The sequence below is a fragment of the Populus nigra genome, chromosome 4 (assembly GCF_951802175.1).
Source record: "Populus nigra chromosome 4, ddPopNigr1.1, whole genome shotgun sequence".
Lineage (NCBI taxonomy): Eukaryota > Viridiplantae > Streptophyta > Magnoliopsida > Malpighiales > Salicaceae > Populus > Populus nigra.
The window spans coordinates 7,609,210-7,637,201 of NC_084855.1; the positions used below are offsets into that span (position 1 = coordinate 7,609,210).

The 27,992-nt window shown below is 35.2% G+C and overlaps 5 protein-coding genes across 6 annotated transcripts; 3 read left to right on the top strand and 2 right to left on the bottom strand.

Moving 5' to 3' along the window:
• Nucleotides 1-936: 936 nt before the first annotated feature.
• Nucleotides 937-3,025, top strand: LOC133692857 (pentatricopeptide repeat-containing protein At5g18475). The gene is made up of 2 exons (XM_062114018.1): nucleotides 937-1,084; nucleotides 1,424-3,025. Exon 2 carries the CDS (start codon nucleotides 1,462-1,464, stop codon nucleotides 2,989-2,991), a length of 1,530 nt encoding a protein of 509 aa, XP_061970002.1. The 5' UTR covers nucleotides 937-1,084; nucleotides 1,424-1,461; the 3' UTR covers nucleotides 2,992-3,025.
• A 382-nt stretch (nucleotides 3,026-3,407) lies between these two features.
• On the top strand, nucleotides 3,408-6,653 carry LOC133692859 (protein CutA, chloroplastic). Of its 2 annotated transcripts, none has more exons than XM_062114021.1 (6): nucleotides 3,408-3,635; nucleotides 3,730-3,848; nucleotides 4,341-4,403; nucleotides 5,727-5,758; nucleotides 5,899-5,993; nucleotides 6,063-6,273. In XM_062114021.1, the coding sequence occupies exons 1-6, from the start codon at nucleotides 3,448-3,450 to the stop codon at nucleotides 6,112-6,114; spliced, it is 549 nt and encodes a 182-aa protein (XP_061970005.1). In that variant the 5' UTR covers nucleotides 3,408-3,447; the 3' UTR covers nucleotides 6,115-6,273. The 2 variants fall into 2 exon arrangements, with proteins under 2 accessions (XP_061970005.1, XP_061970004.1); XM_062114020.1 differs by lacking the exon at nucleotides 6,063-6,273 and adding an exon at nucleotides 6,286-6,653 and having other exon boundaries at nucleotides 3,413-3,635.
• Nucleotides 6,654-7,295: 642 nt separating this feature from the next.
• LOC133692858 (14-3-3-like protein G-BOX factor 14 kappa) lies at nucleotides 7,296-9,506 on the bottom strand. Its single transcript, XM_062114019.1, has 4 exons — nucleotides 8,894-9,506; nucleotides 8,428-8,550; nucleotides 7,689-7,805; nucleotides 7,296-7,560 (listed from the first exon to the last, which is right to left on the bottom strand). The coding sequence occupies exons 1-4, from the start codon at nucleotides 9,395-9,397 to the stop codon at nucleotides 7,540-7,542; spliced, it is 765 nt and encodes a 254-aa protein (XP_061970003.1). The 5' UTR covers nucleotides 9,398-9,506; the 3' UTR covers nucleotides 7,296-7,539.
• Nucleotides 9,507-14,066: 4,560 nt separating this feature from the next.
• On the bottom strand, nucleotides 14,067-16,917 carry LOC133691261 (uncharacterized). The gene is made up of 5 exons (XM_062111691.1): nucleotides 16,560-16,917; nucleotides 16,413-16,490; nucleotides 16,229-16,304; nucleotides 14,514-14,587; nucleotides 14,067-14,420 (listed from the first exon to the last, which is right to left on the bottom strand). Exons 1-5 carry the CDS (start codon nucleotides 16,686-16,688, stop codon nucleotides 14,349-14,351), a joined length of 429 nt encoding a protein of 142 aa, XP_061967675.1. The 5' UTR covers nucleotides 16,689-16,917; the 3' UTR covers nucleotides 14,067-14,348.
• A 4,009-nt stretch (nucleotides 16,918-20,926) lies between these two features.
• LOC133691888 (glucose-6-phosphate isomerase 1, chloroplastic) lies at nucleotides 20,927-27,149 on the top strand. Its single transcript, XM_062112505.1, has 14 exons — nucleotides 20,927-21,777; nucleotides 21,883-21,999; nucleotides 22,301-22,399; nucleotides 22,542-22,625; nucleotides 23,338-23,481; nucleotides 23,568-23,633; nucleotides 24,704-24,772; nucleotides 24,882-24,989; nucleotides 25,285-25,337; nucleotides 25,428-25,566; nucleotides 25,709-25,865; nucleotides 26,045-26,123; nucleotides 26,580-26,646; nucleotides 26,757-27,149. Exons 1-14 carry the CDS (start codon nucleotides 21,244-21,246, stop codon nucleotides 26,889-26,891), a joined length of 1,851 nt encoding a protein of 616 aa, XP_061968489.1. The 5' UTR covers nucleotides 20,927-21,243; the 3' UTR covers nucleotides 26,892-27,149.
• The last annotated feature ends 843 nt before the right edge of the window (nucleotides 27,150-27,992 follow it).

A 27,992-nucleotide genomic window follows, 5' to 3' on the forward strand; every position in this document is an offset into this window, starting at 1 on the left:
TCCAAAAACAAAAAGAATTTTAACCATGAATTCAAAACCAGTTGCATGCTAGAATATATTTTTATCTAATATTGAGATGAAAATATTTTAAATTTACTAGAGTTAATTTAGGTTGACATGTGAAACCTGCGGGGGATAATCTTATAAAAAATAAATTGAAAAACTCAATCTTTAATTAATTTAGTATTGAAAGATGAAATTTATAAAAAACAACTCTCAACTAAAAAAAATCAAAATGAACACAACATTAGATTTAATAGATTTTCTATCCCAAAGATTAAGATTATTCTTCATTTAATTATTTAATTATGCGTCAACAAAGCACATGAAACTTTTTTATGAACTTTTTTTTTAAGGAAAAGGAAAACCAAGATAGAATCGTGTGACCAAGAAAGCAAAAGCAAATCATTAATAACGAATAGTAAAATTATATTTTTTTAATTGGAGGGATAAAAAATGCATTAAAAATGATAAATCCACATAACATTTAATTATAATTTAGTCCTTATGATTTTTCATATTAAATTAATCTATTCTCTTAATATTGAAAATAAGTAATTAGTTACTTGGCTAGTGCCCATTGTACTCAAATTAGAAATATTTTGTTCTAAACAATTAAACTCTTTTCGCATTAATCTTCCCACTTCACCAGTTTCTTTTTATTTTTCTATTTTTTGTAAATGAAATGGATGAAAAATATTAAACCATAAATAAATTTAAAAATGATTAAATATATAGTTTATGAAATCACAAGGAGTAATAAATTGGTTTTGCTAAACTACAGTAACCTTAGCTGATTATTTTGAACTTCTTTCTCAAAATGCACTACCTATTGAAAGCCCATAACAGTTCTGGAAGCGCAAATCAGAGCCTGGTCTGCAATGAATCCTAGATCCACTTTCTGTCCATTTCTCCAAACGAAAGAAACTTAATGGGCCAAGCCTATCCATCATAGAGAAGAACTTGTTGCTTTCTACTGGACTCGACCCCCCGTCTCCTTCTTCCACCTCCGCCCTGCCCTCACCTCTTCAAACGGAGTTCGCGCAGTCACTCTCCCATCTCGGCCCCCCTATGACACAAACAGGCTAGTGTTTCTCTTATCTCATTGTTTTCATGAAGATTTAGCTATTTAACTTCACGCACTTAGATTTTTTTATTCCTTTATGCGGATTCTGTTGATGACAATTTGCTAGCTCCTTAGTTATAGCTGAATTAATCATGAAGATAATGGTAACCTTAACTATGTTTTTTGTCTTGTCTTCGACGTAATCATTGTTGTAATTTATGTTTAAACTCTTAGATTGCTATAATAATTTGTACTGAATGATGATTTTGTATGGAATAAGTGATTAAAATTGGCTTCAAAATGGTTTTGCTTTTCTGGTATATATTAAGAAAAGCTAACAGGGTCGTATTTTTTCAGATTATGAAGTGCTATAAAAAGGGGAAGCAGTAGTTTTGATGAATTCTGTGAAAGTTGTTATTTGCCACAAGCATCGCTCTTTCTCCTCGCTTCCATGGATCTCTCCTCTTCATTTTTTAACACCTAAATTGGACCCCCCACCCAAAACCCTTCTGGAACCACGAAGGAAACCCAAATTTATTTCTCACGAGACTGCCATAAACTTGATCAAACATGAGCGGGATCCTCAACATGCCTTGGAAATATTTAACTTGGTAGTGGAGCAGAAGGGTTTTAATCATAATCATGCTACCTATTCAACTATAATTGATAAGCTTGCTCGAGCTAAGAAGTTTCAGGCTGTTGATGCTCTTCTTCGGCAAATGATGTATGAAACTTGCAAGTTTCATGAGAGTTTATTCCTTAATCTGATGAAGTATTTTGCCAAGTCATCCGAGTTTGAAAGAGTGGTCGAGATGTTTAATAAAATCCAGCCAATTGTTCGTGAAAAGCCATCGCTTAAAGCCATCAGCACATGTCTGAATCTTCTGGTTGAATCAAAGCAGGTCAATTTGTTGCGGGGTTTTTTATTGGATTTGAAGAAGGATCACATGCTGAAGCCAAATACCTGCATTTTCAACATCTTTATTAAGTATCACTGTAAAAGTGGTGATCTTGAATCTGCTTTTGCAGTGGTGAAGGAGATGAAGAAGTCTAGCATTTCTTATCCTAATTTAATTACCTACTCAACTCTGATGGATGGTCTCTGTGAGAGTGGAAGGTTAAAAGAAGCAATTGAATTGTTCGAGGAGATGGTGTCGAAGGATCAAATCTTGCCTGATGCCCTTACTTATAATGTTCTAATCAATGGTTTTTCCTGTTGGGGAAAAGTTGACCGGGCAAAGAAGATAATGGAGTTTATGAAGAGTAATGGATGTAGCCCAAATGTATTTAATTACTCAGCCCTCATGAGTGGATTTTGCAAAGAGGGAAGGTTAGAGGAGGCCATGGATGCTTTTGAAGAGATGAAGAGCTTTGGTTTGAAACAAGATACAGTTGGATACACGACATTGATAAATTTCTTTTGTAGGTTTGGTAGAATTGATGAAGCCATGGCGTTGCTCGAAGAGATGAAAGAAACAAAGTGCAAAGCTGACATTGTAACTGTTAACGTGTTACTTAGAGGATTTTGTGGAGAAGGTAGGACCGAGGAGGCGCTTGGGATGCTTAACAGACTCTCTAGCGAAGGTATTTATCTAAACAAAGCGAGTTACAGGATTGTATTGAATTCCTTGTGCCAAAAGGGTGACTTGGACAAGGCTCTTGAGCTTTTGGGTTTGACACTTAGCAGAGGCTTTGTACCCCATCATGCCACTTCAAACGAGTTGTTAGTTGGCCTTTGTAAAGCTGGAATGGCAGATGATGCAGTTGTGGCGTTGTATGGATTGGCGGAGATGGGATTCAAACCAGAGCAAGATTCCTGGGCTCTTTTAGTTGAATTTGTATGCAGAGAGAGAAAGCTGTTACTTGCATTTGAACTGCTTGATGAGTTAACAGCAAATGAATGTGAAGATTTTGTACCTTTGTGAATTTGATGAAATTATCACCACCTATTATTTGATATCTGTATGAAATATACCAAACATATCTGCAGCTTGACCAAGATTGAAGCATCCATGGTGACAAATGGAAGCAACCCCTTCTCTTCAAATTCCCACAGAATTCTCAACTCTTATTTCTTCACTATTCCCACGATAGGCAAGTCTTTCCTTGGAGGCATGTCCAGATCTTCTCCTTCTCTTAACAATTTTGAACGACATGTCACTCAAGCAAGATTGTGTTTGTTACGCATTGTCGTTCCTTCATAACTAAAACAAGACCCCATCGACCGCTAGATTATATCAAACTCTTCCTAAATGCATAACGTGGCAGAATCAGATAGTTCTGGAATGAAAACTTTCCTCCTCAGACGGTGAGAGTATCAAACTAAACTCGAGATCAAGAAATGAATATTATTGTACTCTTTGACAGGACTATAAGTAGCAATGGCTTCCTCTGTCTTTTCAAGAGCTGCATCAATCCTCCCTTCAACAACAATACGACGGCGTTTGCCTCTAGTCGGGGCGTTTTGCATGATAAGCTTAGGCCTCTCTAATCTATGCCCAACAACTCTCTCTTCTTCTTCTCTCAAAACGGGTAGCGCTCAATCTCTCCCCTTTATTCCTCTCTTAAGGTAAATAAAAAGCCTTAAAATCTCTTCTTCTTTGGTGCCTTGATTATATAATTACCTTGTAATTTAATTAATTCCATTCAAACGTTTGGATTAGATCAAAGTTTGGCAGCAGCCAAGCAGCAGCAACACAAGCTACGAACATCAGAATGGAAGAGAATTCCGACACCGTACCAAGTATTGTTGTTTATGTTACTGTCCCTAATAGAGAAGCAGGTTTGTGTCTTTTTCTTTGTTTCGTTTCTCTTCTTTATTTGTTATTCTGTCTATTATTTGTTTTTTCCCCCTCTTAAAGGATTAATTAGATGCTCAATTCTGATTTTAATCAAGCATTATCCTCCTCATTACTTGAAAAATAATTAAGCAATTGTTGCCGGCAGAATTAGAGAAGATCTGCTTATTGTGTGTGTGTGTGTGTGTGTGTGTGTGTTCTCTTCATTTCCTTATTAATGAATCAATATGATCAAACATATCAATCCCACTTAGTTTAAGTGGCATTTTATATTTTATTTATTTTAGTTGAGGTTTTCTTAATTTTGTACTTCTTGGTTCTTACAGCTTTTCATGTTGTTTTCCAATCTGCACACAACATAGCAGAAGTTGATTCTATCTCTTAGCTCTTGTGATTCTTGATCTCTATCTCGTTTTAAAAAACACAATGTTTTGAATGCTTGCTTTTGTAATTTATGATTCTCAATATGCCTGCAGGAAAGAAATTGGCTAACAGCATAGTCAAAGAGAAGCTGGCAGCGTGTGTAAACATAGTACCAGGCATGTGCCTCTTTCTTCTTGTATGCTATGTATCTTTGCTTTCCTTTTAGCCAGGCAAAATACGATAGCTTTTTCAGATTTTAATAAAGGTTCTGTATCCGCTTGAGATTATGTTGGTTAAGTGGAAATCTATGTTTCCATGTTGGACAATCTGAGTTTGTTTTGAGAAATTGAGTGTAACCACAGTAAACTGTAATATCAGATTACGACTAGGAATGCAGCATTGTAACAGGCTGAGTTATGAATTGATTTCCCCTCTTTTACGTCCTGCCCAACACCCTGCTACACATGTACTCTCCCCTGATGCTTTTTTGTTGCTGAGACTCATCCCTGTACCACAACACCTCTCCACTCCCTCTCCCCCTAAATAAAAGAAGGGTAACCCTGTAGCTGCTTTGTAAATAAAGAAGAGAGCACTGGGAGATTTATCATATCATCTATAAGTAACCCTGTAGCTGCTTTGTAAATAAAGACGAGAGCACTGGGAGATTTATCATATCATCTATAACATGTCCAGTATTCAATGTAACTTCATGTTGCACAATGATTTTTTTCTATCACTTTTTTCGTTGGATGATATATTATGGAGCAAGTTAGGTTGTGTTTGGCTGCGGAGAATTTTTCAGTTTCCTTGAGATTTTTTCTAGGAAATAGAAAACTATAGAAAATGTGTTTGCTGTTTGAAAATTAAAATATTTTCTCGGAAATACTTGTTTTATATTTCTCTAGTTTTCTAGAAAACTGGAAAACACCAAAAAAGTTGTTTTCCAAGTTTTCCATCATAAAAAACAAGGGCCTTGTTTGGTTCAACTAATCTTTTATATCCATTCCTTTATATGTTTTAAGTTAAGCCAAACATGGGCCTTGCTTTTCATTCCAGTTATTTGTATCCAATGAACATATTTTCTTAATTTTTCACGGAAAAATCTTTTAGAATAAATAAGAAAACTAGAGATTTAAACTGCAAAACAATTATGTGAAAGTAAATACAACCATAGGTTTTATGTGAACTTAAGAACGATCGTATGTTTTCCAAACTTTTTTCTTTTCCCTAGGAAAAACGATTGATCTATGCATAGTGGTTTGCCTATACACATATCTTTTGACAGTTGTCTATCTTTTGTTCTTTTGCTTTAATTTTAGGTGGCGACTCACCTCACCATAGATTATTAATTCTGTAGTGTTCAGGAATGCTTTAGTTATTCGTTAAGTCAGGCTTTCTCTTTCTCATCATCACATCACCTTGAACTTTGCAGATTTGATGTTTTATAGCTTCTTCATGAAATTACTTTCTGAAATAACCAATGTTTTCCGTGAATATAGGTATTGAATCGGTGTATCAATGGCAGGGAGAGGTATAAATCTTTTTCCCCTGGTTAATTAAGATGTGCTTAAACTTGAAGAAGAGATTATATGCTTAAATCTCCTTTATGATCTTTTGGGCATCGAAGCCCTTGTGCAAGTTTAAAGTTGCTTTTTTCGATTTTGATTGTAGATTCAGTCAGATGCTGAGGAACTGTTGATTATCAAGACCAGGCAATCCTTGCTGGAAGCACTAACAGAGCATGTCAAAGCAAACCATGAATATGAGTAAGCATAAAGCTTATGTAACATGTACACAATAAAGTAACAAAGTTTCTTAGAAAATTTCTGTTGCAGGCTAAAGATGTTAAGAAACACATGCAGTTTTATGGGTGCGCAAGAAGATTAAACTTTTTATCCACTAGGAATGTTGCTGCCATGTCTCCTAGGATTCTATACGCTTGCATTTGCTCAAGGCTCAGGAAGAACATGATGTTGGGATGGCGGAAATGAATTTAGCAAAAGAATAGCTTTTTTCAGTGAGATTTATTCTGCTTTTTATTTCTGTTCTTTTACTCAGGGTACCAGAAGTAATCTCCTTGCCCATCACTGGTGGAAGCATTCCATACCTAAAATGGCTCAAAGACAGCACAAGGGACTGACTCGTGTCATCTGTACACTCTGAGCATATAAAATCTCAGTGCTCTGGACCGGCTAGCATCACCAGTTGGGTTTGCACATGTCGACGTTCTCTCCCCCCGTCAGTGGTTGGTTGCGTATTGTATTTAGCTGTAATAATTGGGGACCTGTTATTATATACCAAGGGTTCCCTTAATGTTGTGTCGGCGACTTTGCAAGTATGATTAGCACGCAGTATGTATTTCATGGGTGTTTGCTTGCTTTGTTAAACGAAGTCTTCTGCTGGTTTATTTAAGTTGTATTATCCTCTGGGTGTCTTCTGCCTGCCTGGAGCATGCGTGGTGGTCATTGGCTGGGCCTCCTCGTGAGAAATTATTTGCATGTGCTTTTGGTCACTTACGATTTGGCAGTGACGTGATTGTGTAGAAAATCGCCAATAATTTGAACAGCTGTTAGGACATCGGCTCCCGACGATCTTCTTTTTTGACCCGAATCCAACCTTGTTCGGCCACTGATGCCAGGAGCCCATGCGTCGAGTGCATATGGAGATGGAAGTCAGGCTCTGTAAATCAATGAATATGGCTTCGCAACAAGTGTCAATTCATTTTATTAGTCGGGGCTTCGATCTTTCAACGACAAGCTTCCATAGGTTTGAGTTTGGGAATGCCATAATTTTTTGCGATAGCACGAGTAACGAACTCGAACTACGCTTTATCTTTTCCGGCTATTTTGATGGTGTTCTTAACCAGAAACCATGACTAACCAGCGAGGCTGGTGCTTGACAGAAAAGCCGTACAGAAACAGGAGCCCTGTTTGCGTTGGGTTGTTTGAAGATAATGAAAATAGGGGGAGGATTTCTCCAAAGAGTGGGCATTGGGAAGTTAAGTCTACGTATTTTCCGTCACCTGAACATATAAATCATCCGTGTATAGTCAGTCTAGAAGGGAGAAATTATGGTATAAACAAGAACCACGACATTAAAATATACCCACTTCAAATGCCCCCCCTTTCCGAAGCACTTGAAATTCAAAAGCAAGTTTAGTCAAAATAATAATTAAAAAAAAACACCATGTCACAAGGGTGATGCCCAGTTTTCTTAAATTAACACACTTGGTAATCAAGACACAAATGGATGACATTCAAAGCCCACCTCCTCCAGAAGAAGACTAGAACCGGTCAAGCTTTATGATGCCTTCTATGGCTCATCTAACTGGTCCTGAAGAAAACAATAGCCAAGGGTTAGATCTCAATCAATCAGGTTCTCTAGTAATAAAGAGAAACCATAACTTCCAGCAGAAGAGTCATTGACTAGAAGCTCACAGGCAGAGGGAGAAAAGCACCAACCTGGACATCCGAAGTCCAAAGAGTGAGGTTATCCCTTAGGAGTTGCATGATCAGAGTGCTATCCTTGTACGATTCTTCTCCCAAAGTGTCTAGCTCGGCAATAGCTTCCTCAAACGCCTGCACAAAAAGATGGTAAGACAAGTAAAAAAAGTTCTAACATTTATTCATGGACAAAAGGCCTACATAACTTTGTAGCGATCTACTGCTGGCGTGTACCAAAGGGCAATGCGGACCTTGGTCATTTCAAAACACAATGGCTGAGAAACAATGTACGACTAGAACCAGACACATTGAAACAAACATTGGTGGTGAAGAATGCCAGGAACACTGAAGGAACAACCTGGAACTTCTGTCAAGTTTCGTGTGTGCATATGAGCAAGTGCAAGTACATTAGCACAACACCACATCATAAAGATTGAGCAGTTGAAACTACTTGAAAAGCTCGCAAGAGTCCCAAGTGATTATGTTCATCCATGCATCAATAAAGACTAGTATGAGCATTTTCCCATTCAGAAATTCCAGATCATATTCACTCACACAAGAAAACGTTGATAATTTATTTCATGGTACTACACTATCTTATATTATTAATTAGATTTTAATTAGAAAAGAGAATAATGACACTGAGATTCAAACTCGGGACAGTTTAACTATCAAGAATCTATATCATGTCATAAAACCATATAATCTAAAAACTTAAATTATTAGATGAAAGTATTTAGAAATAAAAAGAGCATACCTGTTTTGCCATGCTGCAGGCTTTGTCAGACTGATTGAGAATCTCATAGTAGAACACAGAGAAATTCAGTGCCAAACCCAGCCTTATTGGATGTGTTGGTGCAAGATCCGCAGACGCAGCATCCTTCAAAATTACAATACATCCACATTAGTCAATCGAAAAGCAGGAAAAAAAATGAGACGACTTTCCATGGAATCAAACTTTTAATTCACAACTCTTCACTCAATTCTAAACACAACCCCCCCCCCCCCCCCCCCCCCCAACACACACACACACAAATTGGAAAATCACCGATACTGCTTGAAATCATAGATTCTTACAGTAAAGCCACCACTCCCCCCCCCCCCAATTATTTATCCAAACCCTAGAAACAAAATGTTACATTAAGCAAAATCTATAAAAAATAAACCAAACAGAACAAGATAAACTTCAAAAACAAAACGAAAATTATGATTATTAATAATACCTGAGCGGCCTTATAAGACAGCATAGTATCTCCAGCAGCAGCGTTTCTCTCATCACCAGCCTTGAACTCAGCCAGATACCTATGATAATCCCCTTTCATCTTCAAATAAAAAACCTTGGATTCACTCGCAGTAGCGGACGGTATCAGATTCGAGTCCAACAGCCTCAGAATACTAGCACAAATATCAGATAACTCACTCTCGACTTTAGATCTATATTCCTTAACAAGCACAACATGTTCCTCGTTCTTTCTCCCTTCCTCTTTCTGCTCAATTGAAGACACAATCCTCCAGGCAGCACGAAGTGAGCCGATCACGTTTTTGTAAGCGACAGAGAGGAGGTTGCGTTCCTCAACGTTGAGTTCACCGACAGGTGTGTTGCCGAGGACCAGCTTTTGCATGAACTGGACCATCTCCTCGTAGCGTTCGGCTTGCTCGGCGAGCTTGGCAAGGTACACGTATTGGTCTCTGGTGAGGTTGTCTGGGACAGTGGTGGTGGTTGCCATTTTGTTTTGAAAGAGGAGAGAGGGATTTGTGTTTTAGGAGGAATAGCTGAGTAGGAGAGCAGAGTGGTTTTTCTTTGTTTCGTTGGTTGGTGGTTTTTTTTGGATACGGGGAATTGTGCGAGAGACGGTTGTTTCCTTTTCCAGAGGGTAAGAGGGTAATTTTCATGGCCGAAAACGCAGACCATTTTTTTTCCGCGCCACGTCGCACTTGGAATCATTTTTTAAAAACCTAAAAAATAATATAAAGACATTAGAAAGATAAAATTTTAAAATAATCTAAATGGCTACACCTGTTTTTTTAAAACAATTATTGGAACGGCTATATATTGAATTAACTTCGATCTTAACTACGGTTATTTTTTGAAACTTGTGATGTGATGTGTAAAATTATAATAATAAACTTAAATTTATATCAAAATAAATTAGAAAGTTTAAATATAATTAATTAAATATTAAATGTTAAGAGAGGAAAAAATATCATTTTAAAAAATATGACTCAAGCAAATTTATATTAGTGTTGGCACAATGTCATATGCTCAGAAAAAGTTTTTTTAAGTGTGAAAAGAAAAGAGTTAAAGGAAATTCAAGGAATTAAAAGAAATTAACACCTCAATTATTAAGTCTAAGTCAAATTTGATTTATTATTCAAGGAGTTTAATAAATTTGATTGATTTAAAAACATATATTAAAAAAACAACCATAATCCAATAACATGAAAAACTAAGCAAGCTTATTAGTCTTCTAAAATTATAATCTGTTAAATTCCAGACTTGGATTCAAGCAAAAAACTCAATTCTCAACCAAATTAATATTGAGGGGTATAATAAAAAAATTAATAAAAAAACTTGTCATCAAAAAAATAATAATAAAATGAATGAGGATAAAACCTGGTAAAAAAGCAACAGGGACTAAATCATTAAAAAATAATTTTTATAAATTATTCAAAATAAAAAAAAAATCGCAATCAAAAGAATGAGGATTAGGTTGGAGAGTTGAAAAATTAAAAAATGATAAAATTAAAAAAAAAACTTTTCAATTCAAAAATTATATTTTCAAGTAAAAAATTTGTAATTAAAATAACAGGGATTAAACATGAAAGAAAAAGAAATTGAAGAGTTGTTATGATGTTTTTAGATTTTGAGCACAAATCAAGGTGAATGAGAGAGAAATGAAAGAAAAAAAAAAGGTTAAACTAGTATCAAACCCAACAAAATCATCATGCACGCACTGTCTAAAAAAAATATCATGAAAAATCTAATAACATGATAGAATAGTGGTTCTAACTACTGAAGATAGCCACACATGTTGTCCAAAAAAAATGGTCAATAGCTTTTTATTTTTTTTATTTTATTCATCAAGTAACTATATTGATCATCAAATCAAATAATTATCATGAAATAAAAGTAAAGAAATGATGAATAAGCCCTTGTAATCATGCTTGAGAATTTCAAGTTTAAATGCAATCAAATAATTACATTGTGCTTTATTAAATGGGAAATAAAAATAATGTTCATAGATCATGGTCAATTTTTTTTATTTTTTTTGCTTTTAAGAATGTTTAAATAACTGAATTGTTCAAAAAATCATAAAAAACTAAGAAACTATTTGAGAACGCGGTGCAAATGGCGTTTCAAAAAAAATTAATTTTTTTTTACTAAAATTTAATATGGTTTGTATGTTTTGGATCGTTTCGATGTGCTGATGTCAAAAATAATTTTTAAAAAATAAAAAAAAATCATTGAAATACATTTTAATACGAAAAGTTATTTGAAAAACAACTGTTACCATACTGCTAAATATAGTCTCAGATGCCTCTTGATGATTTTAGAATGATAAATATTACCTGTGTAAAAAAAAATACCCTCCAAATCCAATTAATTCATTTTTTTTATCAAGAACAACAAATATGTCATTTCGTTGTGTCGATATACAGTAGATGAAGTCTTTGCTACAATCCCCTAGCCACGCCCTTCATGTTCTGTTAATTTTACCTAGTTTAGGAGGATAATAATTGTGTTTTTCTAGGTCAAATTATAGTTTTAGGAATTTCTTTTGAATTCTGACTTGTGCTTTTGTTAGGAGTGGAGGCCTGTGCTGCAACAGGGCTGTCAAAAACTAGTTTTCGGTACCAATTCAAAGCCTATTTCTCCCATTGGAGGTGTCAACTGTCAAGAGTCCCTCCTCCAGGGGTTGTCTCTTCCCGGCGCGCCACTGGATTTTCCGATCACCGTACATTTCGAAATGTATCTATTGGTTGAAAAAATATTATATTCCACATAGGAAATTATTAATTTCAAGAGGTTAATGGCTCGCTGCCTGCCAAGTTTAAGAAATATTCTTATTAAAAAAAAGATAGCAATTTTTTAAAAAGTACTAATTAAATAACACAATTTTAAACAAATTATTAAAATAACACAGTATATACTTATTAAAAAAATACAGCATCGAAACTTGCCGCTAATTAGAGTCGAAATATTTAAACAAAAATTATAAAAGGGTTCACACATTAAAAGAAGAAAAAAGAGAAAAAAATAAAATAAAATAAATCACGAAAGTGTATCAAAATTTTAATTATAATATCACTGGTACTATAAAAAATATATCAACCAGATAAATCTAATCACACCAAAAAATATTACAAACAAGGATTCGAGTGTGCCACACTTATCGTCCAAAGGTGATAGATGACTCACTTGCTTTCAGTGACAAATGATGTACACTCGGGTCACCGTTAGTAACCTTAGTCAGTGTTATTGAATTTCTTTTGTCGAGATCTTTTAAATAGTACAGATAATGTTGCAATTGAAGTTTCAGTGTGTCTTTAATATTATTTTTTTTATTTCTTCTTTCTCCCCTCTTTCTTTACACTGTATTTTGTTTCGTAATTTTTTTAAAATCAATGTTGATTCTATTCCAAGCAGCGACAAGCTTTAATGTCGCATTTTTCAATTGAAACATATATAAACTATGTTAATTCATCATTTTCTTAAAATTATGTTATTTAGCCAATATTAAAAAAAAACATGCTTATAAAAAAAAACAGCCTAAAAATTCGCGTATAATATTTTTCATTTTTAAAATTTTATTTTCTACATTAACACATCAAAACGATTCAAAAACATCAACAAGTTTGAAGCATAAAAAATCAAATTTTAATGAAAAAACAAGTTTAACCTTGATACCAAACACCCTAAAGTGAGCACCACTAAAAAAATTAAATTATCCTGAAATTCCAAACTAATTTGGTAAAAAACTAAATTATTTCCTACACTATGAAGTGAGTCAAACTAAGTTTTGTTTTAAACAACAAAAAAAGTCGCATAAAACTCTCTGATATTGTCATTAAATTTAACTAAGTGGGTCAAACTTAAGCCTTTCAACCAATTTCATGTCCGACTCAAGTTTCAAAGTGTTAGGGGGCGCCTATTTTTTTTTATAGTTGATGACAAATAATAGTATTTTTGAAATGTATAAGTCAGATAATTAAACATAAACACAACAACATGTTTTCAAGGTGCAAGTATATTTCCAATCTCTTGATGTGTTCGGCTGGGCTGTACTTAAAGCCAACTAAGCTATTTTGTTTCTTTCTTTTCTCGTATAGTTGGGTTTTTATTGGAACAGGTCGGGATAAGATTCTATATCAAATTAAAGAGTAATAAGAAAATCATGGACCAATTTAAACCAAGAGGAAAAAATATTAAAGAATTATTAGAGAATCAGGGTTTAGAATAAAGACACTAGAGAATCAGGGATTAAATTGAATGAAAAAGAAAAAAATGTATGGCCCGTGTGTCTGGTGAGTGTAACACACCCGCCAACACGCGAGGAATGTCATCTTGTTGTGGCGGCGTGCTCTAAGCTTCAATGACAATCATCCTTGATGCTGTGAAAATCATCTCGACGAGATCTTTCCTCCATGGTATTACATGGTGGAAAATGTAACATAAAAAAATAAAATCGAAAAATCAAACTTCAAGAGAGAAAATAAGCAAATGGGAAAATAATAAAAATATCACATAAAAATAGACAAACTATAAACACAGTAAGAAATGCAAAACAAAAGAAAGTTATGAAATAAAAAAATTGAAAATGTAACATAAAAAAATGAAATTGAAAAATCTAACTTTAAGAGAGAAAATAAGCAAATGAGAAAATAATAAAAATATCACGAAAAAATAGACAAAAGAATCTTTAAAAAATGTACAAAACCTACCACTTTTCCACAGTGATTTATTTTTTCAAAAACACTATTTTGTTTTTGTTTTTTTTTAAATTTTTTGTTGAAAGGCTAAATCATCCAAAAAAACATACATAAAAAAAAACAGGAAAAGAAATGAAATGCACGGGTCGCCGAAAAGAATTCAAAATATTTCAGAAAATTCGGTCCAAAATGTAAATTGGTAAAAATATAATGTAGAGAATCAAAAACTTAATTCAGTTCAGGAAATTAAAAAAAAAATCCAATTGACAAATTTTCCCACCCGAATTACCCAAATACTCAATCCAATCCCGTCAACTCATCATCTCATGACATGTAATAGTATTACAAGCGATCAGGATCCAATTCAGTAAAGGCCAAGAACGGTAGAGATTTGTAAAGGGAAGAGTTTCAACCTCCTGCACAGCTCAGGGCCCATTAGATGTCTTCAAGACACAGAAAAACGTATTTCGTCATGGCAAATTAAAACATTCCATCAATTAAGCAACAATATCAGAAAAATAAACAGCCACGCGATGGTAAGATCGCAGCCCTCCCAAGATAGAAAAAAATTGTCACATAACGTAACACTTTTGCAGGGATACTGCTCTACCCATATATATACACTGACGCACGTATTAGATTCCATAATACATCCAAACTGTGCTGCTCCCAATTCCTAGCTGTTCTACTCCTTTGAATCACCAGGTAAGAAGATTAGTGGCAAATGTACACGCACTCTGTTTCTGCTTATAAAATTGAATGCCTGATCCCAAGACCATTACATGTTAATATAAGGCCCTTGTACCGGTTGAGGTACTCCTGCAACCAACACAAGAATAATTGAGGGGCATTATCAGGCCGGAGCATGCACAAGCATAAGAAAAACAAAGTTCAACAGCAAATAAGACTTACGCTTATGTTGTAATCATAGATGTGCATCATCCCCTTCTTGTCATATTCTCTCCTTCTGACAGGATCACTTAAAACTGTCAAAGAAAATTACAAGATTCCATTGTCAATTATGCACGATAACTGGCCACAAATTGTATGTGTTGTTCTTCGCTAAGGATTTTGTGAGTAAGCTATACATTCAGTGCCCTAAACAGGGGCAAAGACCTTACCATCATCATGCTCATGGCACTTCAGGTCAAGGAATCCATTTTCTCACATAATTAAAACAAACACACACAGAGACAAGGACCAGCACAAAGGTATATTGCAGAAGTGTTTCTTCGAGGATTTGAACAGGCATTGATTCTCATCATATGTTAAATAATGGATGATAAAGAACAATTAGTTAGGTATGACAGGCTTCTCTGTACCCCAAAAAGATTTCAACCATCTACAGAAACTCAGTTTAACTATTGCTACATTTGGGTGTCGTTCACTGTTTAAAATATTTGCAGCAAAATTCTCATGGCCACTAAAAGCCATGAATCTCCCCAGAAATCCTATCGGAAATGACCTCCCTAATTAAGGAGAAATACCAACCTAACCACGCATAATCTAATTATGTGGGACCTAAAGAACATGAGCAGAAACTCTGCTAGGTGTCGAGCTCATTATTGTATAAATTTGTCCTAATTCTCATTGATAAACTGCCAATCAAAAGCGGAAGCAACTGCTCCTGCCTACACTAAAAAGGAGAAATAGATTGATTGCTTATAAATGATCCTCTTTAAAAGGCTTAAAAAAGGAAGTCAGCTTAAAATGTTTTTCTTTCCCTCATTCTTATTAAGATTTCAAACTCATCACTCATGGTTGTTTGGTTAAGACCTCACATATAATGTGATAATATGCTGGTGCTCCTTTTGACTAACTCAGCTCATGCAATGGAATCATGAATGACAGAATGATTTGTACCACATTGTTGAATACAATAGAGTGGTATGTTCATAGAGAGTCCAATCACTGCATAAGGTATTAGCTACACACACTTCTTGCACTTGTTAGTTTATGTAATCCCAGCGTGAAAGATGATTGATGGGAATCAATATTAGCTAGCTAGTAAGAATTTATTAGAATCAGTTCATGGAAAGACACCAAAATCAACTGTGCACAAACAGAAGCAGAAACATGAAACCAGAAGTTTCAAAAACATCATAACTACAAGATTCACTTCCAAAAGGCTTATGTCCTAGAGAACCCACTCGCCGAGTGGGTGGTGCAGCAGAGTGCTTTATGATAAGAAAGCACCTTTTAAACTCGCAAGAGTATGCTATTTCCCATGACTTTTCAAAATTATTATTTGGCTAAAACGGTGATCTATAACATTCACCAAGACACTTAGCACAAAAAACTTTAACAGATAGTGCTGCACTTGTAGAGTTCATGCTGAAAGAGCAAAACAACATGGGATTCAACCCATTTGGAATCACTATCTTAGGAGAAGAATAGCCATGAATAAAGGCCAGGCACACAGCTAGCCAGTAATCTATAAACTTATATATGTAGAATACAAGGAAATAGGAGGTAATTGGCACGCACAAACACAATCTTGGAACGCTCAGAGAGATTACTTAGAAACAGTGTTATGGGCACTTTCAGGCAACATAAATTCTCACTTAACTAATTGAGGGGAAAAAAAGAAATTTAAGAATATAAAAGGGAACGAGTAAAATCCAGACCCTGGTAAGCCTCGTTTATCTCTTGAAATCTCGAAGTGGCACTATCCTCGTCCTTTTGCTTATCGGGATGCCATTTCTGCACAAGTTCCAAACCTTCCAATTACAAACCGAAAAAAAAATTCATCCAAATCACAAAGCGGTAACCCAAGAAAAAAAAGAAAAGAGAGAAATCTAGGATAAGAACCAGTGCTAGGCGTATATAGTTCGACCGAATAGCATCATCCGTAGCATCATAATCAACTTCCAGTATTTTATAATAATCCTGCATACATTGCCAGTTACGAACCCTAACATGACAAAAATAATAAAAATCAAAGGGAAATGCAACCACCTTGGGTCTAGAGAGAAGGGAAAGGAGATCGAAATTAAAGCAAGAATCCTGGTCTGGCTGTTGCTGTTGCTGTTGCTGTTGTGGTTGTGGTTGGGTTTGAGAATCGTCCCACTCGTCCCACATCATCATGTTACTGTTGGAGCTTTAGACACAGGACAACGGTGTGAGAGGCCCTTTCTTGATTCAAACTTTAGATTTGCTTCTCTTGAGGATAAACCTCTGCACCAGCCATGTGGGTCGGTCCTCTGATACGTATCAGTATATGTATCATCAATCATGTATGTATCGGCGTGCCTCATTATTATTATTTCTGTCCTGTACTGATGAGGCTTCATTCGTGTGGTTTGCTAACGAAGTTTCTGGACGAAGGCCACTGTACCTGGGTTTTTATTTATTTTTATTTACAGTTTTCTTTTCATGCGGTGCTTGGAATGGAGTTAAGGAGGTTAAAGTAATTTCACACCCTTTTTATTTGCAGTTTTTTCTAGCGGTGAAGCAGTGTTCAAGGCAGAGCAATGATTGATCTCCAACCTTTTTTTTTTAATCTTTTTATGATATTGGCAAAAAAAAAAAAGACAGTTGGTTAGTGGTATTTTTTTTGTTCTTTTTATTTATTATTGATTTTTTTAATTATATTATTAAATTAATTGAGTTTATTAAATTTTATTGAGTGAATAACCTGTTTTTAAATTTTTTCTCCTTTTTCTAAATTTACAGTTGGTTAGTTTATCATGTTTTGATTATAATATATTTTTTCATATCTGGATCTTCAAATGATGAGAAATGAGAGAGAGTAAGTGGAAAACTTAAAAAGAGAAAAAATTTGAGAACTTTGATTTTTATATTTATAGATTTGTTTTTTTTTAAATCAAACTTTTATAAATATTTATTTTAATCATTGTATAATTGAACAAAAATTAGTTTTGAAAATTGCCCCTTATCGCACGGACATAAATCCTGATCGTATTATTGAAGAACCTGGCAATCAACATCGTTTCAGCGATTTCGATTTAATTTTATAAGCTATAGGTTGGTTTTCAACGATGATTGCATGTTACATGCCATTATTCAGTTGACAATTGCTGCGTTATTTCTTATTAATTTGTTTGACTTATTAGTTACACCCGGCCTATTTTCATGTTTAAATAGTGTTTTTAAACAAATTAAAATTTTTATTTTTTATTTTAAATTAAAAAAATTATATTCTCAAATTATTTTAATATGTAAATATTAAAAATATTTTTAAAAAATAATTATAATTATATTCTCAACACAAGAAAATAACTGAAAAGGATGACAAGAGAAACTTAATATATTATATTTTTGGGTCAATGGCCCAACAATTTTAAACAAATTCAATCTCCGCTTCTACAGAAACATGAAAAAGTAAACCATTGCATTTATACGTGATCATGGCACATGGGTGAGTTAGATTAATATGATTATATTAATAATAGCGGTTAAAAATATTTTTTATTTAAAAATATATTAAAATAAAATATTTTATTTTTAAAAAGTTATTTTTAATATCAGCATATCAAAATAATATAAAAATATTTAAAAAAAAATCAAAATTTTTAAAAACACAATTTACACATTCTTATAAAAAAAAAAAAAAATTGATTTCAATAATCACAAGCTCTTGTGGTCTGCAGCACACATTTTGAAACAACTTGCTCGAAACGGTCAAGAAATATTTTTCAGGTAGAAAACAAGAATAAAATCTGTGCGGGGTTTACGAACGTTTGGTCAAGTATTTCTGTAGTGGCGTGGTCCAAAATCCCCAGATGAGTTGGAGTGGACAGTATATGTCACTGTTTCTCACCGCAAATGGACTGAGAACTATGGACATAGATCATATCAAATATCATTTTCACATAGATCAAGCGACAGCTATCAATAATTGTAGTTGAAAAAAATAAAAATGCCAGACTGGAAATTCCAACGAGTCACGAATTGCAAACAATAATATCTGCCTGCTGTTCACGGAATTAACGAGAACAAAATTATTTGTTTTTAGAAATAAAACCCTCTGAACACCAAGGGAAAGTTCTCAAGCCACGTTACTTGGCAGGAGACATTTCCCTCGAAAAAACCTTCCAATGATGTTCACCGGTAAAATTTTAGGGTGTGTTTGTAATAATAATAAAAGTAATTTTTATTTAGAGATATATTAAAATAATATTTTTTAAAAAATTTTAAATAATTATTAAAATAATTTTAAAACACTAAATAATAACTTTAATAGAAAATTAAAATTAAAATTTCTTGAAACTCTAGTTACACGGTGGCGCCATTTGTCAAGTGGGCACTTTAAACGTTTTTTCCAGCATAGTACACCCATTCTTCGAACTAGATCAATCCAGTACCATAGCTGTTTATTTGAAAGCTCTCCTTCCTTAATGGTAAATAACATGTTGGTAAACAACTAGCAACTTGAAAAAATTAAATATTTTTCTGCTAAAATCTGCACCGGTGAAAGTAATTTTGGAATCTACTTTTGTTTATTAACAAAAAAAATAATCTCCTGGCAAAGTTATTATCCAACAAGATTCAAGTTAGTATTAATTATAATAATATAAAAAAACCATTAAACTGGGTGTTGAGGATAGGATTGTCTTTTTACTGTGATATAATTATTTTTAACATATTATATGGAATTGAATTTTTTTTTATAATAAAATTATTTGGCATTTGAATAAAAAAATCTAATGTTTTTGACTCTCTAAAATTACTACAGACCTAATGTCGTGGATGTGTTTAGGAACACGGTGCAAACCATGTTTCCAGAATTTTTGATAATCTTATCCTTTAAAATTAAACTAGTTGTGAATTAAGCTTAATGGTTGAACCCAATTCAAGATTTTCATGATTCTCATGGTCACAAGGTTTGCATGTTAACTCGAGTTAACTTATATTTTTCCGTTGAATTTTTTTGAATTTTTTTATTTGACATTAAATTATGTGATAACCGAGTTTCATGATTTTATTAATTTTACTTTCGAACATGGTCACTTTGGTATCACTATCAGGTCAAAGATTTTACATCTTGATCTGAGTAGGCTCATGCTGAGTTTTTTTGACCTTTTAAAAATATTTTTTTAATGTTTTATTCTCCAACATTTTATTTTTTAGAGGTTAAGCTTTACTTTTTTTCCCCGAAGTTATTATGTTATGATTTGATTTATTAGTAATTGGTATTCAAACTTTTTTTCTCGTGTTTTTTTATTTGGGATTATCTCAATTACATATCCATGATTGCAGAGTCTGCGAGTTAACCTGATTTAAATGTTTTTTTTTTTAGCTACGCCTTTTAATATTAAATTTTTTTATAATCCAAGTTAATTTAAATTGAGTTCCTTTTACTTTTTTTATGTTATTTTTTTATTATCGTTGAATTTGATAATTATATGATTTAAATTACTAATTAAATCACTATCTCGGGTGTCAAAATTTTCTTCCTTGATTTTTTTTTAACACGGGCAACAAATTTAGTTAACCTCCCAAAACTTTCTCCTTGCAGCCGCAAGCTCACGAAATGTAAAACTAAAGAGCCCCATCCTAAGACTCTGATTCTTCCCATTTTCGGCACCCCATTATTAAATATAAGAATCCAATTAATTAACTACACACAAAAACAAAGCTTACAAAAACCAAATTAAATCCCCCCCCTCAAAAAAAAAAATTTACCATTTACATTAAACCTTGTTTTTTTGGCAACCAAAAAATTCCACACCTTATATTTATCAAAATAAATAAATAAACAAACCAAAAAAATAAAAACAAATGGGAGATAAAAAATACCGAGGACCCAACAGAACACCGGGAACTAGATCGACGGGTGTGTTCAGTATCGATCTTAATTTTATTTCTATGTGGGTTTATGCAATTAATAAATCTCAGAAGAGAATAAAAAAAAACTATAACTACTAATTACAGTCCATTTTAAGATAAATTAAAAGAGAAAATTGAAGATCATCTTAGATTTCAAGATCTAGAATTGATAGATCGGGTTTTCGATCAAAAGGGAAGAAAGAGAGAGGGAGACACGGGGAAGATGAGAAGGTGCGATTGCTGTCAAAAAAGAAAAAAAATAAAGGTTTACAATCAATAGATTTAAGGTGATCTTTCAAGTGTCAACAAGGAGGGAGAGAGATATGCCATGCGGCTGCTGTCAAAGAAAAAAGAAAAAAAGAAAAAAATGTTTCAGGGTCAGGGAGAGTGATTTTTCTAGTTTTTAGATTAATTTCTTTGATTTTTTTCTCTTAGTTTAGTGTTTTTAGTTAGTTTTTTTTTTGTTTTTTTTGGTTGGCTGACTTTTGTTGAACACCTCCACGCAACCCTACCTGCCTTTTCATTGGTGGAAAGTTGCAGCCTTTGTTTATACTGCCTCCGGAAAAGAAAAAAACTGAGGAATAGACGAGGACACCATTGTAAGAACAGGCCCCTCCTCCCATCGTCCATTTGCCATCGACGAGACAACAAAAAGAAACCAACCAATCAAACGTGGGAATCCTGCTGTACACCCACCCACCCACACCCATCTCGCTAAAACACCAAACTTCCTTTACCTCATTTCGCTAAAAAATATCGTCGGTCATGGCCTAAAATCAAACCAAAACCTCTCTCTTTCTCTCTCCATCCCTTAATAATCTCTCGCTGTCATCGCAAAAAATCCCAAAAAATGGCCTCTCTCTCTGGCCTCTGCTCCTCTTCTCCCTCTCTCAAACCCAAGCAGTCCCTTTGGAAAACCACCCTTAATCCTCCCCTACTCAAAACCTCGCTCACATATCGAACTCGGACTCTACTCGCTCCTACTCGCTCAATCGCTAGCGATATCCCCGCCGATTTATCAAAAACAAACGACAAACTTCCGAACAAGCCTAAACAACTCGGACTAGATAAAGATCCTAATTCTCTATGGAGGAGATACGTTGACTGGCTCTACCAGCACAAGGAATTAGGGTTGTATTTGGATGTGAGTCGGATCGGTTTCACGGACGAGTTTGTTTCGGAAATGGAGCCCCGATTCCATAAGGCGTTTAAGGACATGGAGGAATTAGAGAAGGGCGCGATTGCCAATCCTGATGAAGGGAGAATGGTTGGGCATTATTGGTTGAGGAATTCAACCTTAGCGCCTAATTCGTTTTTGAAAACTCAGATTGATAAGGCTCTTGATGCTGTTTGTGATTTTGCTGATCAAGTCGTCAGTGGTAAGGTTAGTTACGGGCTAATATATGTTTTTTTCATCACTGGAGACTGATTACTAAGGTTAATTCAAGTACTTTTTGATACTTTTTTTTTTGCTGATTATAAAATGTAGATTAAGACTCCGGACGGGGGGCGTTTTACTCAAATACTTTCTGTTGGGATTGGTGGTTCAGCTCTCGGTCCGCAGTTTGTTGCGGAGGCATTGGCGCCCGATAATCCTCCTCTCAAGGTATTTCCAATAAGCCACAAAAATATGTTAGTTCTGAATATGCATTCTTCTATTCTATGCTATTTTCGTTGTCGTCATCATCATTATCATTGCTGCTGTTCACATGGGGAGTTGCTTAGTGTTTGCTGAAATGCCATTACTTGTACTGCTGTGGGGGTTTTGTGTTACTTTTTAGAACCAAGAAAGCATGCATGCTGATGACATGACCTGATTGTCGTTTCTTTGCATGATAATATTTTTTTTTCTTGTAAATGTCATGCTTTGAATGCGGAAGATAAATATTTTCTTTGTCTCCTTTCAGATAAGGTTCATTGATAATACAGACCCTGCTGGAATTGATCATCAGATTGCTCAGCTTGGACCCGAGCTGGCTTCTACTCTTGTCATTGTGATTTCAAAGGTCCATATGGACACACTGCTTCTTTCCTAGGAAGATGCAATTCTCTATTATTGTTATCGTTTTCTCTTCTCAGAAGTGTTTGTTACATTTTGCTACAAAGTAAGTTTGTTGCCAATGTAATGTTTTTGCCATTTCTTCTCAGAGTGGAGGAACCCCTGAAACTAGAAATGGTTTGTTGGAAGTACAGCAGGCCTTTCGTGAAGCTGGACTGGATTTTGCAAAACAGGTTTTGATCTCAGGTTCTTGTTTCTGCTTTTGTGATTTTCCCTTGCTTCTTATCAAGGGATTTTAAAATTTTTCTTTCACCACTAAATTGGAACTAAGCTGGAATAAAATGCTACAGTGTGCGGTAAACAATCTAGGTAATGCTCATTTTGTTATATTTCTTGATTTTTTATTCTATTCTTTGGCATTTCCTTGCATCTAACCCTTTGACATGGTCAAACCTCCTTTAGATGAGTAAATTGCATTGACAGTGTCCCGGTATTAGTTATAAGGATGATCAGTGCATGCAAGTGCCTGCTACAGTGCACTGTTCTAGTAGAGTCTTGTCCTAAGAACTGAAGTTTGTTGTCACTTATTATGGATTGTCTCACATGTTAATAACATAGCTTTCACATTTTCTGTCGCATACATCAATTATGTTAGAAGAACTGAGTCAGGGTTAGTGTTGAGCTGCTAACTTTGTTATTAGATCATTGATTGTGCTGTCCATTGTGAGATGGCAATGTGAGATGCTAACTTGTCTGATTCTATTTATGTGACAGATGACTTTATTGATTTGGAATGATGAATATTTGACCTGTCTCTTAAAATTATAGGCTGCATTGTTTTTTAATACAGAAGTTGTTACTTCTGAATAAGATTTCCTTATACTCTTCATGCAGTTTCCCTCCCCACTCTTTTATTTATGAAATTGTTGCATGTGTTTGATGCAGGGTGTCGCTATAACACAAGAAAATTCATTACTAGACAACACTGCAAGAATTGAGGGCTGGTTGGCTAGATTCCCTATGTTTGATTGGGTGGGTGGTAGGACATCTGAAATGTCTGCAGTTGGCCTTCTTCCAGCAGCGCTTCAGGTAAATTACCGTTATTTTCAGAGTCTTAAGTGTTCATTAATCTTGATTTATTATACATGATTCCTTATGGGTGATCTTTCCTTCAGGGGATTGACATCAGAGAAATGCTAGCTGGTGCGGCATTGATGGATGAGGCAAATAGGACCACAGTGGTAAGTATTGATTCTTATATTTCTATACCATGAATTTGTCATATTTGATTTTTGAATTGCTAGTTGCTTGAACTTTTGAACAGTTTCTTGATTCAATTTAGTTACTGTTTTGCTCAGAGGTTCCAAAGTATAGGTGACCTGTTGGAACCTTGGAGAAAAACCATATTAATTTGCTCAGAGGTTCCAGTTTATTTGAAAATTCCGTGTCATCAAAACAGGATCCTTGCACTTCAGCTCATGCAATTCAAATATAAACAAGCGTGATTTATGGTGGTGGTTTTTAGGTATGCCTGGTGAACATTTTGGACAGGACTTTACAAATCTAGATGCTTGTCAGTTCATCCCCAACATTTTAAGTTTTGGAGGTTTCTTAAATAAGTTATAGACTGTTGTGAAGTTGATCTTTTTCAAATGAACCATGTAAGTTACTAGGATGATGAAAAATGTATGACAAGAAGGTGAAAAATGTGGATGTCACTCTAAAATACTATGTGGTCTAAGTATAATTGTAACTTTGCAGGGAATTTTCTGCTTCCACCCCTTCTGTTGAGCAGGCTATGTAGGAGATAGATGAGTCATCTAAGGATATCATAAATGTAAATTTGTTGTAAAGTGGATCTTGCATTAACCATCACTCACCTGTTCCAACCAAGCAGGCAAAAGACCAATTCATGCTTGCTGTTTCATCTTCTTCCTTTTATTGCTGCATAAATGGGATTGATCCAGTGGCATAGTCGAGGAGCTTTCTAGATGATTGCAATTAGGTTGCTTTGGAGTCATGGCCTGAAAATTCAACCACGATATCCTGTTGCCCCTTCTGAAGTACTGCTGTAGTATTTAGTTCTGTGGGAGAGCTAATTATTTTATTTTGTGATTTCTATGAACATGCTCAGTTCTTTGTTTAGAGGTCAATGATTTATCTACTCTGCAGGTTTTACCTTGCTTGCCACTAGAAAGTTGCATGGTTAACTGTGGCTTGATGTCTGGTTTATTGTCTTAGTTTTATTTTCTGTTTTATATTTGTGCATTGCATTGGGATCATCCTTCTGATCAATACAGTTCTCCTCCAGCTTAGGAATAACCCTGCAGCTTTGCTAGCTTTATGTTGGTATTGGGCTTCTGAGGGGGTGGGATCTAAGGTACGGGTTCCTTTTAAATGTTGGCACTATACAAGTTATCAGAAATTCAAAACCAGTTATGAGAATTGATTTTTTTTTTTGCTTGTCCTTGCTTGTTTGCTTTCTGCAGGACATGGTTGTGCTTCCATACAAGGACAGCCTATTGCTATTCAGTAGGTATTTGCAACAGCTGGTCATGGAATCACTTGGAAAGGAATTTGATCTTGATGGTAATCGGGTATGTGCAATCAGTAAAAAATTATCAATTTTAATTGCCTTGTTGCGTTTTTTTCACCAAGTTTTTCATCTTGAAAGTTGCTGTTAGTTCAGTTTGCTTTATGATTAAAGCTTGTAAAAACATTTGATAGAGATATTTAATATTGCGAGTCGTTGCCTCTTATGTGAGGACTCGGGGTGGCATCCCATCAGTGAACAGGGATGTCACTCGAGCTCTATAAACTGTTTCTCGCACCCTTTACCTATTGAATCCTCCCAGAATTTCCTAGGTGATGAGACTTTCTCTGATTTCTCAGGTAAATCAAGGACTTACCGTCTATGGAAATAAAGGGAGCACGGATCAGCATGCGTAAGTTTTGCTGATCATGTATAGTTTTCTATGATTTATTTGTTGGTGCTGTCTTGCTGCGTCCTGATGCACACAGTTATATTTTTTTAGTTACATTCAACAACTGAGAGAAGGAGTGCACAATTTCTTTGTAACGTTCATTGAAGTGCTACGAGATAGACCCCCTGGCCATGATTGGGAGCTTGAACCAGGTGTCACATGTGGTGACTACCTATTTGGAATGTTACAGGTAGATGTGCAAACAAGAGACGGTATCTAAACACTAATAGTGTTTTTAGTTCTAGATGGTGGAGATGAGATTTCAGCTCCACTGATTTCCTTTAACAAATGCTCAAGATGCTCCCACCTAAAACTGATTTGGTTTTGTGTAGGGAACTAGGTCAGCTCTGTATGCCAAGGACAGGGAATCTATAACAGTCACAGTGCAAGAAGTGACCCCCAGATCTGTTGGGGCTCTTATTGGGCTTTATGAACGGGCAGTTGGGATATATGCCTCACTTGTCAACATCAATGCTTATCATCAACCTGGTAAATACTGCTGTATCCTGTTGCCTATAAATCACATCTGATTCTAGAAATGAAGGTTATTATTGTGGCTGCTCTTGCTTGTCCCTCTAGTCTAAGTGATCTTACTATACATGCATGCATATTTGATGAGTGATCTGTGTCTTACTAGTGTTAGTATCTACATCTAATTGCCATCCCAGGTGTGGAAGCAGGGAAGAAAGCAGCAGGAGAAGTTTTAGCTCTTCAGAAGCGGGTTTTGGCAGTGCTCAATGAGGCAAGGTAAGATATGACAATCTCACAATTGTACTCCCATTTGTACTTTATCTGATGTGCTAGTGCTATTGCAAAATCTACTTGCATGATGTTGTCTTTATGTGGAGGACTGTCCACCTACCCCCTGCCCCCACTCACAAATAGCATGTGCTCAAACCAACCTGGCTATACAATGACTACCTTTTCCACCAGCCTAAATTGTTTATAGTAACAGTTCAGCTCCACGAGATTATGAAGGCCAGAAGAATGATTCAAACTTTGTTGTACTATTGGCTCCAAGGAACTCTCTTTTGGATGAAAAGTAGTTCCCTAACCGTTTTTCAGCCAGACCTGAACTCTGACCTTTTGAACCGTCTAACTTTTGCAACTTTATATAACTTCTAATCTCTGTGCTTTCTTCTTTACTTTATTGGAAGCAGTTTTCCTTTTGCTGATTACAATCACGTTCCTCTGGCTTTTCAGCTGCAAACAGCCTGTGGAACCATTGACAATCGAGGAAGTAGCCGATCGTTGCCATGCTACCGAAGATGTGTGTACAATAACCTCCTTTCGGCTTGCTTGAGTGATGAATGTTCAGCTAACACTTTTTTCTTTCTCTCTTTCCTTTTTTATCAAAAACTTTCCTTTCATTGGTTGCAGATTGAAATGATATACAAGATAATTGCACATATGGCTGCTAATGACAGAGCACTTATAGCTGAAGGCAGCTGTGGTTCACCGCGCAGTCTCAAAGTTTTCCTTGGAGAGTGTAATGTGGATGAGCTATTTGCCTAAATTAAAAACAGTGAAGATCATAACAAAACATGTCTTCAAGTTCGGAAAAAGAACTCCAATAAGCTGATTTTGAACTGCATGTATTACATGAGCTGAGATTTTTTTAAACCTTGAGCACTCATCAAAATAAAAAAGTTTCCATTGTCCTTGTATGTTATTAGAACCACTGTCAAGAAAGTTGCCCCCTGTAAGAGGTATTTGTTTGGGATCAAGTGTCATTTGAAAGCATCTTGTATTATACCGGTGGTTTGCCCTCGAGTTTCAAGTGACCTAAATTCTCCGCCTTTATGCAAGATGTCCGACAATAAGTTGAATAAATCTTATGATCTCGGGATAAATTGGTGAAGATATGAAAGAAAACCACTAGATAGGAGGGCAAGAAATTTGAAGGCAATGCCTATATTACCCGTATGAAGCAGTCACCTCTCTGGTGCTTTCAATCTGTGCAGGCTGAATTTAAGGTTTATGCGTAGTTTTTGGTTGTTTACGGCAATGAGACTATGAATCAACTTGTACACGGAGAGACGGTTAGGCTTGCAATCGATGCGTTTGAACGGTTGGAGCATTTTATGGACAGGGAGAACTGATCTATCAACAAGGCTATCTGTTCCACCTTTTTAAAATGGTAGGTGGTTAGGTGGGTCATCAGAGAGGTAGCGGGGCCTGGCGTCATTACCTTGATACCGAACCTGATTAAAAGGGCGTTTGGTAGCGAGGTTGCATCTGTGTTTTTAACAAAATATAGATGCAACCCGTTTGGTAAAAAAAAAAACAATTGACTATTCATGGGATGCATGGCATTTCAGCGTCCAAAACGCAGGAGAAAAAAAAGCAGACGAATGCTGCTTCTTGTGCATGCTGCTTCCTGCGCCCTTCATGCTAATTAATTAGCATGAACAGTTCACTGTTCATGCTAATTAATTAGCACACGAATAGTGTAGCATGGCTACACTGTTCACTGAACAGTGTAGTCATGCTACAGGTCAGACCGGTTCCGGTTCAGGCCGGACCGGTTCCGGTTCAAAGTTTAAAAATGCATTGAACCAGGTCCGACCCAGTAAAATAAAAAATAAAAATTATTTTTTATTTTTTAATTGTGTT